The sequence below is a fragment of the Chlorocebus sabaeus genome, chromosome 14 (genome assembly GCF_047675955.1).
Source record: "Chlorocebus sabaeus isolate Y175 chromosome 14, mChlSab1.0.hap1, whole genome shotgun sequence".
NCBI lineage: Eukaryota > Metazoa > Chordata > Mammalia > Primates > Cercopithecidae > Chlorocebus > Chlorocebus sabaeus.
In genome coordinates this window covers 9551330-9566554 of record NC_132917.1, presented here as the reverse complement: position 1 = coordinate 9566554, position 15225 = coordinate 9551330, and the positions used below count along the sequence as shown (strand labels likewise).

General features: G+C 43.7%; 1 protein-coding gene across 1 annotated transcript in view; it reads left to right on the top strand.

Moving 5' to 3' along the window:
• Positions 1 to 2399: 2399 nt before the first annotated feature.
• Positions 2400 to 15225, top strand: part of YWHAQ (tyrosine 3-monooxygenase/tryptophan 5-monooxygenase activation protein theta) — a 48160-nt gene continuing 35334 nt past the window's right edge. Inside the window, exons 1-2 of the mRNA XM_007971516.3 lie at positions 2400 to 2538; positions 2945 to 3320. Coding sequence (XP_007969707.1) covers positions 3027 to 3320 — 294 coding nt within the window. The 5' untranslated portion in view covers positions 2400 to 2538; positions 2945 to 3026. The remainder of the gene's footprint in view (positions 2539 to 2944; positions 3321 to 15225) is intronic.

Sequence of the window (15225 nt, the reverse complement as noted above, 5' to 3'; positions counted from 1 at the left end):
TGTCCTAGGTTCTCTGCAGCACCTAGCAGAGATCTGGGGAGACTTGGTGAGGCAGCCTCAGCAGTGGTTAAAAAGATGGGCTTTGGCACCCAAACTGCATGGGGTCCGTATCCAAGTTCTGCCGCTCTCTAGCTGTGTGGCCCTGTACATCATGCTTGACCACCATGTGCCTTCATTTCCTTGTCTGTGAAATAGAGATGGTGAGCATAATAACAGCTACTTTGTAGTGGCATTAAGCAGATTGGATAAGTTAATTCTTGCTAAAAGACTTAAAATAGTGCTTGCCACATGCAATCACTCAACACACATTAGTTCTTTCTGTGTCCAGGGACTTCAAGTTCCCAGAGCCTTATTTCTCTCCAACCTGAGTTCTTTCAGGCACAGAAGCCTTTAGCTATGCAGAGGGTCCTCCGAATCTTCCTAAAATGCAATTTTATACTGCATCATTGGTTGGAAGCAGTTTTTACCCATGATTCCAGATGATTGCAACCAGATGAGTTGGTGTTCAATAAATATTTGATTGAATGAAAGCAGAAATTTCAGAGACTGAGGTACAGAACGCAGCAAAAACTTGCCCAAGGTCACTGGGGGAGATGGCAGCACAGCCTAGACTTTCTGACAAAGAATTTAGTGTGCTTACTCCTTCTGGTAGCACCTCTCCCTACCACAGAGGTCCCATCCCCTGACGATTTCCTCTCCAGGGTCTCTATCCCCCATCCACCTCCACTGGCTTCTCCCCTTGCCCGGGTTGCCTCTAATTTTGGTGAGCTTGAAATTCACTGGTCATACAGAAGGCATTTTATCTGACCTTCCACATGCAAATTCTTTCCATTGGGATTTCTCGGTGTCCAGCTCCACCCCAGCCCACAGGGCCATAAACACTCATGTGTCTGCAGTGGGGCCCCAGGGATTCCAGAAATAACAGCAGGGCCCTCCATTAGAAGGCTGGAACATAGTAAGGCATTTCTGCGTTAAGACACAGGCCCTTTCCAATCCAGGCCGCTCCTGTCTGTCAAAGCACAAAGCAACCTTTACAAGTCAGGACAGGGAGGGGCAGTCAAGAGGGAGTCTGAATTTCTGGAAAGTCGGCACCTTCTCCTCCCATCTGTCTGCACTCTCAGATCTCCCATTCTAGAGATTCTCCGGATTCGCTCAGGTCTCCACCGAGAATGGGAAATTCTTTCTTGCCTGTGGCATTCTTGGGCCTTCTATGATCCATTCTCCCGAGACCTGCTGGAATTGGGATCATAGCAGCGTGAACCCAGAGGGCAATTCGCATCTTAAGATGGCACAAAGGCCACTCGCCAGACGGGCAGGACAGCCACCCTATCTGGATGGAGTTAGGGGACTGGAGTGCCAGGAGAGGCAGGAGTGGTTTAAAGGAAAGGGAGCTGCCAAGGATTACCCTGAATGGGAGGGGCCTGGGGAAATCTTTCTCACTTCAGCAGGGTGTTCCCCAGGAGGAGAAAATCAGAAATCAACATCCAGGGAGAGGATTTCGGCTTTTCAAGTGTGCTCTTACAAATAATACCAGAAACAAAAAGCGTGTGCGCATGTGACAATGATGTGAAAAATTATGGATTTAGATGCATAACCTGGAAAGCCTGAAAGAAACATAAAAATTGCTTTTTTGGGGGGAGCGATGTTATGGGCAGGGTTTTTTTGGGGGGTGGGAAGGGGTGGTTCTAGGTGTTTTCCTGCAGATTGTGCTGAATGTCATTTCCCATTTTAAAGAAAACCACAATACTTGGCATTGTCACAGAGACTCGCCTGGATCTTCTGGGACCTACCTTTTCACAAGGGAAGTTTTTGTTTTAGGGTGCCCATCTGAAAACCTGAATTTATCACGTACGTGCCATACTGAAGCCACTGTCTCCAGGAATCAATTATTCTTTAATAGGGATGCGGTTTGCTTAACTCCCAGCCCTAATGGCAATGTGATTAAGGTCTGGGTTTAGTATCTTGGGATCCAAACCTTTGTCACAGATCGGAAGGTGGAGGAAAGAAAGGCCCCTGTGCTCCAAAACAGCTGAATATGTCACCCTCCAGTTCAGACTCGGCCAGAGACCTTGAGATGCAATGCACCATCCGTACCGGGAGACGTAGTCGCCGCTTCGGAGGTCGTGCGCGCCTCTGGGTCTCGTGCCGCACCCAGAAGTGCCGGGGTGGCGGGGAGGCTGAGGGGAGTTGGTAACGGCATCGCCATGGCAACAGTGACGTCCTTTTACCCTGGATCTAATTGGAGGAAACCCCGTGGCCGAAGCCGCAGCCTGCCGGCCAACCGAACTTCCCCGCGCCGACCCACCCTCCTAGCCTCCGCGTTCCCTCCCGCTCCGCCCCCCTCGCCCCCTTCCGCGCGCTCGGTCCTCATTGGCCAGCGGCGCGTCGGGGGGCGGGACTCTCGGGCCAAGCTCGGCGCATCATTGGGCGGCGGACCGCCCCTCGGCTCCGGGGTAGGCTGAGACGGGAGGGTCCTCAGCTAAAGCCAAAAGCAGATCAAAGTGGTGGGACTCGCGTCGCGGCCGCGGAGACGTGAAGGTGAGCACCTGGGTCGGCCCGCGGGCATCCTCCGGCCGCTCAGGGCTTGAGGGCCGGGCGGAGGTGCCGCCCTCGGGAGCAGCCGGCTGTCGATGCCGCTCCCCTCAGGGACGGCTCCGGGCGGGAAGGTGCGGGGCCAACGGTTGCTTCCATCTTGGGCCGGCCGGGCGGGGGTGGCGGGAGCGGTCGCGGCTCGGGCTCTGTGCGCGCGGGGCCTTCGCGCCGCCCCCGCCTCCTCCCGCCGCGGGCTGCGGCCTCCCCGGGCGCCCGGCGGGGGCGGGGGCGGGGGAGAGGGAAATTCAAGCGGCCGCGTGTGCGGGAGACAAAAGCGGGCGGCGGGCCGCATTGTCTGACGGCGCTCCCTCCCTGCTTTTTGTTCTCGCCTCGCCGCCCCGCCCCTCCGCAGCTCTCGAGGCTCCTCCCGCTCCGGGTCGGCGCTCTCCCTCGCTCTCCTCGCCCTCCGCCCCGTTCCCGGCCCCGCGCCCGCCATGGAGAAGACTGAGCTGATCCAGAAGGCCAAGCTGGCCGAGCAGGCCGAGCGCTACGACGACATGGCCACCTGCATGAAGGCAGTGACCGAGCAGGGCGCCGAGCTGTCCAACGAGGAGCGCAACCTGCTCTCCGTGGCCTACAAGAACGTGGTCGGGGGCCGCAGGTCCGCCTGGAGGGTCATCTCGAGCATCGAGCAGAAGACCGACACCTCCGACAAGAAGTTGCAGCTGATTAAGGACTATCGGGAGAAAGTGGAGTCCGAGCTGAGATCCATCTGCACCACGGTCCTGGTGAGTCCTCGGCGCGGGGAGCAGGGGAGGCCTTTTGTGCGATACTTTTCATTGAGAGTTTCGCGGGCACGGAAAGGTGAGCCGGGGCTTACCGGACTCTGCCGAGGTGGAGGGTTTCAGGTGAGCCCTGACTTCCCTACTGTGTCTCTCCGGTTCTAGAGACTCAAGAGGCTGCTTTTCCAAGGATAAGTTCTTTTTTTTTTTTTCTTTCCCCCAGATACTGGGTAGTTACCAAACGATGGAACTTGGAAACATCCAAGTAGGTCTTTGCGAGACTGAAAGGCGTTTTTAAGTTTCTTGTGCGGGGAGATCTGTGAGCTCTCTAATGGCTTCAGGCAGTTGAAAGAAGGCGCAGGCACCTTTTTGTTACAGACAAGGTAGTAGGGATTTTTTCCCAAACCCAGTAATGGAAACTTACTTCGAAAATCTGAACAGATACTTTATTTTTCAAGCAAGAGTATCTGTTGCGCTCCCCCCCACCCCCTATAAACAGGAGAGGAGGGGAGTTCGGTAAATGTGAAAAGGGCACAGCTCTATCTGAAGAACTCAATGTCCTGGTAAATTTCAACATTTAATAACATTTCCTTGCTGTTGCACAGCTGTGCTTAAACAATAATGTTGAAGTGAATTCATTTCTAGTGTGGAGCGGACAAGGAAAGCTTTCCAGGTTTTGAACTGTCCAGTCTTAGCAAGGACGATTGTTGGGTGGAGTAGGTGGCTGCTGTGATTCACCCTTATTAGTGAGAGAACATTTTTAGCTTTGTCATTGCACGGATCTTTTGATCCGTAGGATAAGTTTTTCAAATTGAAATACCAGCATTATATCCAGGAGTGTTTTTAAATGTTTCAGTGCTGCAAAGAGTCATTTCTATGAATAAAATAGGAAATAATCCGATATGGTTTGCCTTTCTTTAAGTGTCGCTTTTACAAGAGGCCTACTTATTTTTGATGTGTTTGTGCACATCATATTTTAGGTGGGCTTTGATAGACAAGCATAGTAGACTGGCGATTTTTTCAAAAGGGAGTGGGAGAAATAATTTCTCCCTGGCCCCCTCCTCCACCCCCGAAGCCTTCTTTCTTCATGTCATCAGAATGGTGGGGCAGGGAATATGTTCCCCACCCCTTGTTTTAAAAAAAAAAAAAATCCACGAAACTTTTTTAACCTCTTTTTCTAATACGATGACAGGCGATACGGACAAAATCATGGCTGATGGAAATAACTGGTAAAGGGGGAAAGAAAGTATTGTAGACGACAATGAAGAGTGTGTACTAAAGTGGAGAAAACTTGAGATTATTTACTTCATGAAGTCAAAACTTTGTTGTATTTATCCGTGTGCTCTTAGCTTCCAGTCCCTGCTTGGCATTGAAGAAACACTTGTAAAAGCTTTTTGGACTGAATTGCTTGTATTAAAAAATTTTGCCAACTTGAAAGTAATGGTAGACTTCAACTTGAGTAACATATGGTAATGGCTATTAACAGCATTATCTGTTACCAAGGGAAGATTCACAAGAATTACATATGTTAAGGTTTTCTATATATGTATTTTGGGTGCTCTCACAGCATATTTCAGTCTCTTTCTGTTCAGTTTTTTACTTTTCAGTTAGTTATCTTGAAGCAATTCAGAATCACCACATGATTTTTCTTTTTCTCGAGCAAGGTGACTCTGAGCCGAAGGAATATTCGTTTTATTTTGTGGCTCTTATAAATTCTGATTTTTACGATAGCATTAGTGGGGGAAGAGTTTTGCTTAGTTGATATGTAGCTTGAGAGATAGACCAGGTGACATTAGAATAGAACTTTCATACAGACCATTTCAATGGGGACAACCCCTGAATTTAGGACAGTCTCTTTTATATACTGAGAAGAAATAGAATAGTTTAGCTTGATGAATCTGAGGCACCAAGGCGTAAATGAAATATTCATAAAATGGCATAAGAAGCTAACTGGGGCTTGGTGGCCAACCTATAAAAAAATATCTTGGGAAAGCACTTTTTCAAGTTGGCAACTGTATTGAGAGCTTTCTGTGTGCCAGGCATTGTGCTCTAAGCAATATGGGGAAGTACAAAACAGAATTGTGGATTTTGCCCTCTGATGATTCATAATTTAGAGAGCATGTGAGAGATACACAAACATAAATAACACAATATTCCCATCAGACAGTTAATGAACACAGTGCTATGTAGTCTGAAGGAAATAGAAACCTTTGAAAAGGCTTCACAAAGATAGGTTTTGGGGGGCTGAACATTGAGGGAAGAGGCTGGCGGAGGTGTCAGGATTAAAGGCCGAAGGAATACCTGAATATCCGGGATAGGGCTTTTTCAGGAAACAGTGTGTCGGCATGGCTGGAGCAGAGTTCATGTGTAGAGTTGTTGCAGGAGACAAGCCTGGAAAGGAAGGCAGGAATGATCATTTATAGAAGGTTGGAGTAAGGGGGTTTCTTCATTTGGTTGATGGGAAACTGGAGTTTTTTTAAAAGTTTTATTTATTTATTGTAGAGATGGGGTCTTGTTATGCCCAGGCATAACAAGATAAAACTTGGGGTCTTGAACTTCTGGCCTCAAGCAGTCCTCATGACTTAGCCTCCCAAAGTCCTGGGATTACAGATGTCAGCCACCACTGTACACATAGCAGCATCTAGAATTCGTGGTTTGAGTGCTAACTAACCAGTCTGTGATCTGAACTGATGGACAAGGAAGTGATAGACAAGTGAACAAGAGTCTGATAATTGATGAGTTAGTAATTTAATGAGGAGTCTAGGAAAGTAGAGTAAAACCTAAAATTTCTGAACATGCATGCTAATACAGGGTTTTCTTTTTTTCCTTTGGTGAACAGGAAGAAAAATTTGGTGTGGAGGAGGTGAGACTTGACTTGGTGGTTATAGAAGACTAGTAGAAGTAACATGAAGGATAGCCAAAATTTTGATAGAAAAGAGCAGATATCTCAGCCTCTTTTTTCCCTTTCATACAGTAGATTGGGGCAGAATTACTTGAACCATGTATTCAAAATAACTGTGAACAACTCTCAACCCTTTTGGTAATCATTGTATTGAAAGAGGTTACTGAACCGTGGAAGCAGAAAAAAATGTTAAAATCCAAGAGTAAGGAACTATAAGTGGACCAAACTCTCTAAGATGAGAGGAGTTAGAGAAGATTTCGTCCAGTTAGAGCTGTCTCTCAGTGTCATTGTAAAACCGAAGACTTTGGGCTAAACTTTATAAGTCTCTTCCAGTTCTCATAGTTTGGGGCTGTAGGGTAAGTAGGTCCTAGCCATTCTGCTCTGCTCTGACATCCTTCTACCTCTTAAATGAGTAGTTTTTAAAGTCCAGATTGAAGAATGTGAAGAATACATAACAGGTTGAAAACTGGTGACTTCAGCGAAATGGCTTCAGAAAGAAGTGAGGCAGGAGTCATTGGTGATCTTACTGCGTGTTGGAAGGAGCAAAATCTAGGCAAAAAAAAACTGGGCTTTGGCTGTGGTGGCTCATGCCTGTAATCCCAGCACACTGGGAGGCCAGGACCGGTGGATCACCTGAGGTCAGGAGTTAGAGACCAGCCTGGCCAACATGGTGAAACCCCATCTCTATTAAAAATACAAAAAAATTAGGCAGGTGTGGTGGCACATGCCTGTAGTCCCAGCTACTTGGGAGGCTGAGGCAGGAGAATCGCCTGAATCTGGGAGGTGAAGGTTGCACTCCAGCCTGGGCCACAGAGCGAGTCTCTTGTCTGAAAACAAAAACAAAACCCTGGGCTTAAATATTACAGGTAAGATGTTTAGGAGTCATTAAGAAGAACTTGGGTATGAGGGAAGGGCAAATGGAAAAAGTTAGAGGGGTTCACAAAGCCCCTCTGGGACTTGGGAACAAAATCTGTCCTTTACAAAGTCAGTGACCTTGGAATAAGAACCAGGCAGTTTGAATGTATACAAGATAATTTCTATCTTAAACATCATATTATCCTCTCCTGTACATCAGTTCTAGTAGAATTTCAGTAAATTGCTTCAGCATAATGCATAAACAAGTTCAGAAACTAAAGTGCATATTATGATTTTTAAAAATAAGAGTCAGTTAATATGTAGAGAATCTCTGAAAGTTGTCTTAGTGTAAAAGCTTTGTAACCTTAATTGAGTAATATGCTTGAATTTAGTTGTGTTTAAATTTAATCTCAATAAAAAATGTCTTATGCTGGTCATTATTTTTTAGTAAGACTGATATGTTTTTCTTCGTAGTTAATGAATCTGAATGTGATTTTATTGACACAGTGGAAAAGAATCATTGCTCCATTACCTTTTAGTTGCATGGACACTGGCAAATTTCTTAATCTCTCAGACTCTCTTTCTTCTGTAAATTGATGATGATGGTGCCTGTTTTTAGAGACTTGTAGTTAGAATAATGGCTCATAATTGACATTTACCAGGCATTCACTGCACACTAAACACTATTTTAAGCATTTTATACTCACTTTGCTCCGCTAAGGTAGGTTGATAGTATTTCTGTTTCACAGTTGAGGAGAATGAGGCATAAAGAAGTTAGTAATGTGGTCAAGATTATAAAGCTAGTAAGTGATAAGAGCAAAGATTTGAACCCAAGTGGCGTAACTGCTTATGACATGGACCACAGTAGGCCCTAAGTGCATGGTAGCTCACTTAAGACCATGGTGTGAATTTCTGTTTTGAGGAATTTGTGCATTTTAATAAATACAAGACATTAATGCTTCTAATGAGGAAGGAAGGTAGATCTGTGATGGGGAAAACTCCCAGTCTTTAATATTGAAGACTTTCTTATACACACAATACTGTAATAAGATTTAAAAACTCATTGACGTTGAGGGTTTTGCCTTTAGATTGTAGGCTGCTTAAAGGCAACAGTTTTGGGGAGGGGGGGAGTTGGGTGGTTTTTTTTTTTTTGAGATGGAGTCTTGCTCTGCCACCCCGGCTGGGGTGCAGTGGCATCATGTCAGCTCACTGCAACCTCTGTCTCCTGGGTTCGAGCAGTTCTCCCTCAGCCTCCTGAGTAGTTGGGATTACAGGCATGACCACCATGCCTGACTAATTTTTTGTATTTTTGGTAGAGATGTGCCTGGCCAGGGTTTTTTGTTGTTGTTTTTTAAAGAATGAAAGGGGCTGGGCACGGTGGCTCATGCCTGTAATCCTGGCACTTTGGGAGCCTGAGGCAGGTGGGTGACCTGAGGTCAGGAGTTGGAGACCAGCCTGGGCAACATGGTGAAACCCTGTCTCTACTAAAAATACAAAAAGTTAGCCTGGCGTAGTGGTGGGCACCTGTAATCCCAGTTACTTGGGAGGCTGAGGCGAGTTGCTAGAATTGGGGAGACAGAGGTTGCAGTGAGCCGAGATTGCGCCATTGCACTCCAGACTAGGCGACAGAGCAAAACTCTTGTCAAAAAAAAAAAAAAAAAAGTGGAATAGAATATTGTAAGTTTAAGGTTAGATCCGTGTTACCCAACCAGGTGATTTTTACCCACTCCCCACTGCCCCCAGTGGAATTTTGGCAACATCTGGAGATATTCTGGGTTAAGACTTGAGGAAGGAAGGTGCTGCTCATGGCTAGCGGGTAGAGGCCTGAATGCTACTAAACATCATGCGGTGCACAGGACACTCCCCAACAAAGAACCCAGCCCCCCAGTGCCAATAATGCCAAGGTTGAGAACACCTTGGATTAGACCATAAATAAAATGAGCTGTACTAAGTTGTATTGGATTGTGTCATGCTGTCCTTTGATTTCTTCCTAACGTGTTGGTATCTTACCTGAACCTCTTGTCTAGCTAGACTTGTTATTTTTCCCCTTGTCATTATTTTGTGTATGCTGTTAAACTCTACAGTTCACCTTACTGAAACTTATTCAGTGGGTCCTATTTTTTGTTTGATTTGGTTTGATTTGTTTTTATTTTTGAGACAGTCTGTCTCTGTGGCCTGAGCTGTGCCGCTGGGCTCACTGCAACTCTGTGGCCTGAGCTGCGCCATCTGGGCTCACTGCAACTTCCACCTCCCAGGCTCAAGCCATCCTCCTACCTCAGCATCCAGAGTAGCTGGGACTACAGGCACTTGCCTGGCTAATTTGTATTTTTTATAGAGATGAGGTTTTGCCATGTTATCCAGGCTGGTCTTGAACTCCTCATGAGCTCAAGCAATCCACCCAGGCGTGAACCGCTGTGTCGGGCCGGGTCCTGTATTTTCAAAGTGCCACTTCTTCATAGCTATCTCCAAAGCCTTGAGATTTGCACTTTTAAAAACTTCGACAGACTGCAATTATATTGAAATCTATAAATGCAGTGAAAATTGATGAAGGGCAAATGTTCTCCCCTCCATCATAGTAGCTTGGTATATGTGGTTCAGACTTTCTTTTTTCTTTTCTTTCTTTCTTTTTTTCTTTTTTTTTTTGTGATGGAATTTCGCTCTTGTTGCCTAGGCTAGAATGCAGTGGCGCAATCTCGGCTCACCTCAACCTCTGCCTCCGGGTTCAGGCAATTCTCCTGCGTCAGCCTCAAAAGTAGTTGGGATTACAGGCATGCACCACTACACCCAGCTAATTTTGTATTTTTAGTAGAGACGAGGTTTCTCCCTCCTGGTCAGGTTGGTCTCAAACTCCCGACCTCAGGTGATCCTCCCACCTCTGCTTCCCAGAGTGTTGGGATTACAGGCGTGAGCCACTGCACCAGGCCGTGGTTCAGACTTCTAACCCAGTGGTGAACATTTAGGTTGTAAACAGTTTTTCTCCAAACAACGCTGGGAAGAAGATCGTTGTTGCATGCTTTATGCTAGGATTTACTTAGGTTCTTGGAAGTGGAATTTCCAAATTAAAAGATTTGCGTTTTTTTCCAGATAGCCGTCTGAAAAGGTATGCGTGTATGCTGTCATCAGCAGTGGTTGAGAAGGCCATTCATTTCCTCTAACCCTTTCCAGCACAAGCAAGTTTAAGTCTCATGTAGTTTCATTTAGAACATGGCATGGCATGGGATTAGTTGAGTCAAGGTGTTGGTTTGGCAGTTGGGAAATCTGGTTGGCTCTTGGCTGTGTTAATGTTCTCTATTTTTGTCGTTAAGACCAATTTTTGTATTTAGCACTGTTTCCAAATGGCAACAGAAAATGTATCTGAGTTTATACCATTGACTTTCTGGGTATCAAGGGGCTGGTAGCATCATTTAAAAGGTGTGAAGAGAAGACAAGTTTATCAATTGCTACTTTAATTAAACTCTTAATCCATAGGTAAGTCAGTGATAAATATTTTATGATAAATTACTAGATTTTAAAGCATTGTTTGCATATTGAATATTTAAAGACAAAATGATGATAATACGTAGGACTTCAAAGTAATTGGGGGGATACAGATGAAACAGGAGTGTCTATGAAGTAATATAGTTGCAGCTGGCTTCAATTGGAATTCATTGTACTATTCTCTGTTCTCCTGTGTACCTTTAAAATTTCCCATTACAAGTTTTTCCTCCCCTAGAAATTCCACTCTTAGGTGTTTACGCAAGAGGGAATGATACATGGGGCCAAGACGCATAGGTACAAGAATGTTAATAACAGCTTTATTCTGAGAGCAGAAAACTAGAAATAATCCACTAGTAGGAAAATTGATAAACACTGATGTATATGCAAGTGGAATACTACTCAGCATTAAAAAGGAACGGACCGCTGGGCGTGGTGGCTCAAGTCTGTAATCCCAGCACTTTGGGAGGCCATGACGGCTGGATCACAAGGTTAGGAGGTCGAGACCATCTTGGCTAACCTGGTGAAACCCCGTCTCTACTAAAAAATACAAAAAACTAGCCGGGCGAGGTTGCGGGCGCCTGTAGTCCCAGCTACCGAGGCAGGAGAATGGCGTAAACCCGGGAGGTGGAGCTTGCAGTGAGCTGAGATCTGGTCACTGCACTCCAGCCTGGGCGACAGATTGAGACTCCGTCTCTCAAAAAAAAAAGGAACAGACCACTGATACTACAGCGTGAATGAATTTCAAAAACATGCTAGGTGAAAGAAACTCTGCATGAAAAAGTACATAGTGTGTGTGATTCCATTTATATGAAATTTTAGAACAAACACAGCTTGTTTGTGTTAGGGAAAAAAAAGATCAGGAATAACGGCCTCTGTGGGAGAATAGGCAGAGATTGATTGGGAAGGGGCAGGCTTCTAGGATAATTGTATTTTTTTTTTTTAATACTTTTAAGTTCTGGGATACATGTGCAGAACGTGCAGGTTTCTTTCATAGGTATACACGTGCCGTGGTGGTTTGCTGCACCAGTCAGCCCGTCATCTACATTAGGTATTTCTCCAATGCTATTCCTCCCCTAGCCCCCCACCCCCCGACAGGCCCCAGTGTGTGATGTTCCCCTCCTTGTGTTCATGTGTTCTCATTGTTCAGCTCTCACTTATGAGTGAGAACATGCGGTGTTTGGTTTTCTGATCTTGTGATAGTTTGCTGAGAATGATGGTTTCCAGCTTCATCTATGTCCTTGCAAAGGACATGAACTCATCCTTTTTTTTATGGTTGCATAGTATTCCATGGTGTATATGTGCCACATTTTCTTGATTCAGTTTATCATTGATGGGCATTTGGGTTGGTTCCCAGTATTTGCTATTATGAATAGTGCTACAATAAACATACGTGTGCATGTGTCTTTATAGTAGAATGGATAATTGTATTCTTTAGTTGATACGGGTTTGAGTTTTATACATTCATCAAAACTCAGCAAATGTGCCCCCAAGATTTGTGCATTTTGTATGTAAATTTTACTTTGAAAGAAAAAACTAGTAATATGTATGTACTGTTGTCTTCAGTTTATAACTGCTAGAAATGGATGGATATCTGATAAAGCAAGTATGGCAAAAGGTTAATGGTAGGATCCAGGTGGTGGGTATATGGGTGTTCACTGTAATTGTTGGTTGCCATGTATTGCAGGTTATGATATTTCACATCACTGGTTGAGAGTCTTTAATACATATAGCAAGAAGATAGTGTAGCCTGTGTCTTGTCCTCAAGATATAAGAATGTATAGAAAGGTATTGTTCCCCACTTAGGAGACATGACTGGCACCGTCACTTTTTGGTTTGGGTGATGAGTGCTAAGTAGATTGATAGAGTTACCCGATGCTGTGTAAGACCTCTCAATTGGCCATACTCTAGGACAGTGGTTCACAAGCTTGATCTCAGAACCCCTTTTTAGAAAATAAAATAACTTTAACAAAAAATTGAATGAGAATAGCAGCATTGCTTTTCATTCAACCTATTGTAGCATCACACCTCTTGTAGCTTCTGGAAAACTCCAGTTGTGAGAAAATGACAGTGGGAAAAAAGCAAATATCATCTTAGAATTATGAAAGTGATTTTACTTTGTCTCCTCTCCACCCCACAAAGGGTATAGGGGAGACCTCTAGGGGTTCCCAGACTATACTTTGCTCTATGGGAATTTAATTACTGAAGTTAATAGAACTGCTGTTCCACAAGAATTTTATTACTGTGGTTGGGTGATTGAGCAGTTTATTTTCTGAGGAGTCATCATATGTAGTGATAATGAAATTTGTAAAAACTTTCCCCACCCTTCCCGTTTCTCTGCCCCTTCACCCCATCTTATTCCTAGGAATATAGGTTTGAAGACCAGGAAAATCACAGATGTGATAATGAAGAAAGGAGAATAGTTGATATTAGACATTGGGTAATAAAAGTCCCTGTTAATTCCTGAAAACCAGCTAAAGAACTAGTATGTTGGAATGTCTTTCTGCTTCCTTGTGTTGAGAAGGATAATATGAAGTTAATCTCTTCACTTGCCCCTCCCAATACCTGACCAAAAAGCAGAGTTGACATCCATGAAAAATATGGATAATGGTCTTTCAGAGCTGGTTGCTTTTAGGTTTTAAAAATACACAGCTTTTGGAGTTAGTAAGTCAGGTTAGCTTTTAACCAGCTTTGGTCAAGGTATTTATCAGTGAAACTTGTCTTCATACCAACCTTTGACTGTCAGTTTACGTGTTTTTCTATCCAGATAAGTAGTATTTCATGATCTCTTTGTCATCTGGATTTTTTGCTACAGTATCCAGTTGGATTTGGCACAGTGTGGTACTAAATACATATTCTGTAAGATACTCCTCATTTGAACATTCTCTTTCCTGTACGTTTGCTACAGGCTTTACTTAGAGAAATGGAAAAATAATGGTGCAAGTGGTGAGATCATGATGATAAGAACTTACTTAAATTTAAATGCTTTCTTAAAGCATGGTCATAGATTGTGAATGTCATGTTGTGGTGATTAGAGAAAGTAAATGGAGAAGTGTGTGAAAATGCTTTAAAGCCATAAGCTATACGAATCATCAGATTAGACATTTTATTCCTGATAAACTCCTACTGATGTTGTTCTTCAATAATTAGTACTCCATTTTCCCTTTTGTTTTGTACATTCCACCAAACATTACTTGAATGCGGCTCACAGAATTTTTGCTCTTTAAAAAACTGCAGTTGTTAAACGTCTGCAGTTAAACATATTTATACTAGGTGTTCTGATCTTTCAGCCTGGTACTATTTCCCGTAATTTGGGAATATGCTTTTTAGATCTTCACTGCTAGTGTTTGCCCTCTTGGGATTCTGATGGATTAGTGAAGAGGTTGGAAAGGTTACATTACAGGTTTAAAATACTCTTGATTATTTGGGGCCTGATTGCAGAGCTCACCCTTTGGAAGGATAGAATATCCCGTTAAATATAGCTATACTCTGTTTAAGTTACTTTATACATAATTAAATTTTTAATATATTTTTAATTTTTTACATATAGCTCCTTTTTTTTTTTTTTTTTTTCCTTTTTTGAAACAGGGTCTCCCTCTGTCTCCCAGGCTGGAATGTAGTGGCACAATCTCAGTTCACTGCAACCTCTGCCTCCTGGGCTCAAGCACACATACAACATTTAAACATTTAATATCTTTTTTGGTATTACCATATTTCTCATTAGGGTTTTTCAGGTCTTGTTTGTTGCTGTTTTAAATCGTGTAGTGTACACTGATGCAGTTTGAATAACTCAGCAGGTAGGAGTTAAGGTTGTATACCTCTGTTTTGTTGTTTACAGTCAGCTGTACATCTCTGGAAGGTGATCCTTCTTATACAGATGACAGAAAGCACTTAGTGATTTATTTTTTGTCCAGGACAGGTTACTGAGCATTTCTGCTTGTAATCAAAATGGCCTGATAGATGTTCATAAACTTATTTTATCTGTTGATAAAACTATAGTTTTCTTTTAAGTTTATATCAGGACACCAAAGCAACGTATTTAGCCCCCAAGTCTGTTGAGTCTTTAAAGGACCTACTAATACATCCTTTCAGAAGGATGTATTCCTCTTTTTTCCTGTGGTAGTAGAATTTATAGTTAGAGTTTATGGAGAAAAAGGACTAAGGGGAAGGGTGGAGGTCACCAATTTATGAAAGCCCTGAACTATTTCTCATTTAATATGTATTCTCCATCATTTTGTCTAGAGTGTTATTTTTGTTTGTCGTTTTGAACATCTAAAATAAACAGGCTGGGCAGGGTGGCTCATACCCCAGCAATTTGGGAGGCCAACACAGGAGGATTGCTTGAGTCCAGGAGTTCAAGATCAGCCCGGGCAACAAAGTGTGAGATGCTGTCTCTACCAAAAAAAAAAAAAAAAAAAAAATACAAAATCAAAACATTGGCTGGGGATGTGGTGTGTGCCTGTGAGCTAACTGGCGGTTGAGGAAAGAGGATCACTTAAGCCCAGGAGGTTTAGGCTGCAGTGATCCGTCTTCCTGCCACTTAACTCAAGCCTTGGTGACAAAGCAAGTCTCTGTCTCAAAAAACAAAGTGAAACAAAGACAACTCTAAAAAGTATAGGCACATATATTTGAAAGTCATAGTGATGATTGCTACATAAATAATTTCCCTCTTTAGAATTC